This window comes from Fomitiporia mediterranea, assembly GCF_000271605.1.
Source record: "Fomitiporia mediterranea MF3/22 unplaced genomic scaffold FOMMEscaffold_9, whole genome shotgun sequence".
NCBI lineage: Eukaryota > Fungi > Basidiomycota > Agaricomycetes > Hymenochaetales > Hymenochaetaceae > Fomitiporia > Fomitiporia mediterranea.
In genome coordinates this window covers 1,502,777-1,507,808 of record NW_006760394.1, presented here as the reverse complement: position 1 = coordinate 1,507,808, position 5,032 = coordinate 1,502,777, and the positions used below count along the sequence as shown (strand labels likewise).

General features: G+C 39.9%; 2 protein-coding genes across 2 annotated transcripts; both read right to left on the bottom strand.

Moving 5' to 3' along the window:
• Positions 1–286: 286 nt before the first annotated feature.
• FOMMEDRAFT_90878 (glutathione S-transferase) lies at positions 287–1,116 on the bottom strand (the record flags this gene model as incomplete). Its single annotated transcript, XM_007269222.1, has 4 exons — positions 287–469; positions 523–637; positions 687–880; positions 949–1,116. 4 exons carry the CDS (start codon positions 1,114–1,116, stop codon positions 287–289), a joined length of 660 nt encoding a protein of 219 aa, XP_007269284.1.
• A 951-nt stretch (positions 1,117–2,067) lies between these two features.
• Positions 2,068–2,790, bottom strand: FOMMEDRAFT_159235 (glutathione S-transferase; the record flags this gene model as incomplete). Its single annotated transcript, XM_007269221.1, has 4 exons — positions 2,068–2,247; positions 2,302–2,416; positions 2,473–2,666; positions 2,734–2,790. 4 exons carry the CDS (start codon positions 2,788–2,790, stop codon positions 2,068–2,070), a joined length of 546 nt encoding a protein of 181 aa, XP_007269283.1.
• Between the last annotated feature and the right edge of the window lie 2,242 nt (positions 2,791–5,032).

The following is a 5,032-nucleotide window of genomic DNA, read 5'->3' as shown; positions in this document are numbered from 1 at the left end:
AGTACACTGACTTTCGTACTTCACAGAACTGCTTCTAGTTAAACAAGTTTTCTTATTCCTAATTACCTTTATGTTGAGGTTTTCTCAAAACTCGGATATCCTTCTCTGTTCTGGTCTTAGATGAAGACTATTGACCCTTTTTTACTGTGTAATTCTTGAACACTCGAGAACTCAGGAATTAGAGTTACCTATAACTGACACACTATTTTACATTTGTTATGTTATAGCAAGCACTTCACAATACCGAGTCTGATATTCCTGAGGAACCAGTATATCAACAATGCACCTACTTCTTCTGGCCTAAATAGTATCCCAGCATTCCTGGCATGACTTCCGCCCAGCTCTCGCGGGATGAAATTTCATTCCACCACCGTGCAACGTTAGGCAACGCCTCGAATCCCTTGAAACCAAGTACCTCTGTAATAAAAGTGCCGAATGGAAGGTGAAAAAGGTCTGCAAGTGTAAGTTCCTGTCCGTTCCACTGAGTATTGTCCTTTGTCTAATAGGACTGAACAGACTTACATTACCAGCGAGGTACTTCTGCTTGCTGAGGATGCGTTCGTATCCCTCTAGTTTCTTTTCCAGCGTTGAGACGTACTCGGCAGCTCGTTCATCGGATCCTTGTACACCATGTGCTCTTTAAACAAAGTAAATACGTGTTTATACGAGAGATCGGGTTTGCTCACGGTTTGAAGATCTTCTCTAGGGCAAATCCGGAGGCATATGGGTAGAAATCATTGTTCTCAATCGACACTGCTTGCTCAAATAGTGCATTCGCCTTTGGATCCTTCGGGATAAGCTTGCTGTCTGGAGTGTGTTTCGCAACCAAGTAGCGTGCAATCGCGCGGCTTTCGAAGAGCTTGAAGCCATCCTCTTCGATCTACACGATGTATACTTTCGTCAGCATCCTGAGGTTAAGTTGTACACGAGCAAATACTGTCAACGCACAAGAACAGGCATTTGGCCAAAGGGGTGCTTTTGAGTGAGGTAATCCTCTCCCTTCATATCAGGAAAATTGACCGGTACGATGTCGTACGGGACATTGACCTCTTTCAGAACAACTGCGACCGTACAGGTGCACACCGAAGGAGGAAGTCCATGAATCTTTACAACCATGTCTGCTGGCAAGGAAGTGGAGAGGTTGTACTAAATCAATGCGTTTGCGACGAATGAGTAGCTCCAGTGTTGAGGACTCAGCGCTCAGGTGCTGCCCTATATATCCTCGCCTGCATCATTCTACGTACGGACTAGTCCTCCGGTAACCGCATCAAATAGTTCTTAGCCACAGCTGTAGCCTCGGATTCATTCCCTAATATGGTGCGTGCTTTCAAAGTACTCCCGGTTCGGATGAATCTCCTCACGGGCTTGATACAATATCACATGCAGAAGCAAGGTTACATAATACAAAAACAAAATGCCTTCTCTCTGAAAAAGACGTCGAGTCGTCGACATCGACAAGTAGCTTTCCCTTCGACCGATCTATGCCTCCGATTCTTAGGCATTGAAGGCTGTTGCAGCCAGTGCGAGATTTTCAAGTGAAGGAGCGCTCAAAAATCGCGCAGTCCAGCGCATCAGCACAGGTGACCTGCGACCGCAAATGTGCGTTTCATCAAACTGCCCATACTTACCCGATACTTACATGGGTTTATGCAAGGTTCCTAATTCCTGACTCCATTACGTTTGCAACGGAATCCTGAAAATAGTGTGCCTTCTCAAGTCTTGTCTTTGACGCAAGCCACTATACTTCACATCACTTGTCTTCAGCTATTGTTGGGCCTGGTTTTGCTCATGGTGTATACTTATTAATATTATGTATCTAGGGTTATGCACATTGCAAATCAGTTTCTTTGAGACTCTGACCCTCAATTAATCTTGTTCGGCCAAGCATCGTGGTTAGGATTCCAGCAATATCATAATAAATTTGTGTCGATCATGACAAGTGTGGCAGGGTTAGGTTTGACAAACGCGCTCTCAATTGACATTACGAGACAAAATGAATGCATATATCAATTAATTTCAACAGTTTCAATTGCAGTGTTACTACGTTACACACATATAAACAACGCATTAGTTTTTCTTTGCGAAGAACTCCAGCATCATCAGCTTAATTTCTTTCCAACTATCACGAGATGAAATGTCGTTCCACCAACGCGCAACGTTAGGAGTTGCTTGGAATCCCTTGAAACCGCATCGCTCCGTAATGAGGGTGCCGTATGGAAGATGCAAAAGGTCAGCGAGTGTGCGTTCCTATCCATTCCATTAAGTGTTTATTTCATGCCAATAAGGAGCAAACAGGCTTACGTTACCAGCGAGGTACTTCTGCTTGCCAAGGATACGCTCGTATCCCTCTAGTTTCTTCTCCAGTGTGGAGATATGCTCCGCGGCACGTTCATCGGAACCTTGTGCGCCATTGAAACTTTCAAGGCAAGGAAATGAATACGCGTAAAAACGAGAACCTATGGAACTGCTCACGGCTTGAAGACCTTCTCTGCAGCCAACCCGGCGGCAGAAGGGTAGAAGTCATTGTTCTCAATCGACGCCGCTTGCTCAAACAGCGCGTTCTCCTTGGGGTCTTTCGGGATGAGCTTGCTGTCTGGTGCGTGTTTCGCAATCAAGTAACGTGCGATCGCGCGACTTTCGAAGAGCTTGAAGCCATCATCTTCGATCTAGACGCACACGCGGTATCGTAAGTACTCAAATATTAACCGGCACGAGGGCAATGGAGTAACACACAAGAACAGGAATTTGACCGAAGGGGTGTTTTTGCTCAGCATATTCTTTGGTCTTCATATCAGCTATTGTTGAGAGGGAGAACTTAAAGGGGGGCACGCATAGACAAGGGGTGAGGTGACGATTGACCGCTCAGTGTCTCTCGTCCTTATATTGTATGTATTCTAACTGAGACATTATGAAGTCATTGTCTCGTGGTTCGTCCGTTGATGAACTAATCATCTCATAATACTCCCCTTCAAACTCTTACTAGTCCGAGTAAACTGGTAAGATGTTTGACTTGTGGTACATGTAGTGCTTTAGTTAATATATCTGCTCGTTGATTGTTCGTCCGTATGTATTTTGCATTTATGTACTCTAACTCAATGTAGCATTTAATAAAATCTTTCTTATGATCTAAATGCTTTGTTCGTTCCGAATATTTAAGTTCGTCTGATGTAACTGTTTGTATAACAGCATTGTTATTGCAAAAGATATTAATTGGTGCATCAGAGACCTGCAGAATCTCTTCAGCTAAATGAGTAAGTGTGATCGCTTCCTGTGTTCCTCTTGCAAGAGCTATTAATTCAGCTTCATACGTTGAATTTGCCACCAGTGTTTGTCTTTTACTTGACCACAAAACTAATGAATCACTCAAGTAAAATGCATATCCTGATATTACACAATGCCCTTCTTGCATCATACTGTCTGCGTCTGTATAGCTATTCAATATTGATTGATTTGTGCTGCTGAGTTGGAGCCAGACATTGTTCATAGTTTTTAAGTACATGTAACAATGTTTAAGTGCCAGATAATGCTCCATACTGGGGTCATTGAGGTATTTTGCTAACTGATTTGTTGCAAATGCTATATCTGGCTGTATACAGTCTGCAATGTATCTAAGTGCACCAACCATATTCATGTATAGTATATCAGACATTTGTTTTCTATTGTTATCAGTTTGTGATACTGTTTTTAATTGTGTACCAGGCTGTATGGGTGTTTGTACACTTTGTTCATTTGTAAGTTTGTAATGTTCTATTATACTATTAATATAACGTGTCTGACGCATCCTGATGAATCTATGCTCTCTGTCACATTGAATCTCTATACTAAGTAGCCAGTGTAATTTGCTGCTGTCTGTATATTGTAAATGATGTGCAATAGATTGTTTTATCATTACAATAGTATTATTATTCTTTGCTACAATAGTAATATTGTCGACATGTACAAATAATATGGCTACAGTTATTTCTTTCTTCTTTGCAAAGAATACAGTGTTATCATGTTTGGATTTCATTAATCTGCATTTAAGTAGTATATTAGATAGTGTTTTATACCATCTTCTACCAGCTTGTTTTAATCTGTATAGCACTTTTCGTAATCGTAATATTTGTCCATTCTGTAATCTGTCTATTAAGTTACCTGGAGGAGGTTTAACATATATTTCCTTGTCTTCTGTCAATTGTCCATACAGATATGCTGATTTTATATCTATCTGATGTATTTCATAATTATTAGATGGTGCCCATACTAATATTAATCATGCCGTAGATAGTCTAGCAGTAGGAGCAAATAAATTGTCTGTATGATAGTCAAGGCTGTCAATCTGATAGTTTCCTTGAACTACTAATTGTGCTTTATATTTTTCTATACTATTATTGGTGTATTGCTTTATTTTATAGACAAATCATGTTCTGATGATGTTAATATTATCACATGGATTTGTGATTTCCCATGTATTATGATTTTCTAATTGTTTTATTTTGTCTTTCATAGCTGTAATTCATGAATCATGATCCAGACGTTGGATTGCTTCATAAAATGAAGTCAGATCCAATTGTATTTCACTTATTTTAGCATTAAATTCTGTTAAATGAATGGCAATATTATCTTCATCCTTTTTGCTAAGTGCATACATGTGTTTTGTTATGTGTTTATTCTCCATGCATTGTTCAAGCTCAATAGCACATTCTGTCAGTTTCCGTTTTCGTTCCAATCGACATAATTTAGGTTCTACTTCTTTTTTGGTTAATTTAACTTTGTCGTCTGTTAAGTCTGTTGGTTCTGCCGCTTTTCCTTTTTTGTTAGGATCAGTGTTGTTCATATCATTGTCGTCTGTTCTCATTATTCTATTGTCTGTTTCATTATTTTTAATTATTAAACACTCGTTTGTATTGTTGTTTGTATCATCTATTTTCTCCCCTTCAATTTGAGGAGGTTTACCTTTGAGAAATTGAATATTTCGTTTGATGGTAATTTTATTATCGTGCCAAGTTTTATGGCCTTTACTTTCATTGTCTAATCCTATCCAACAAGTAAT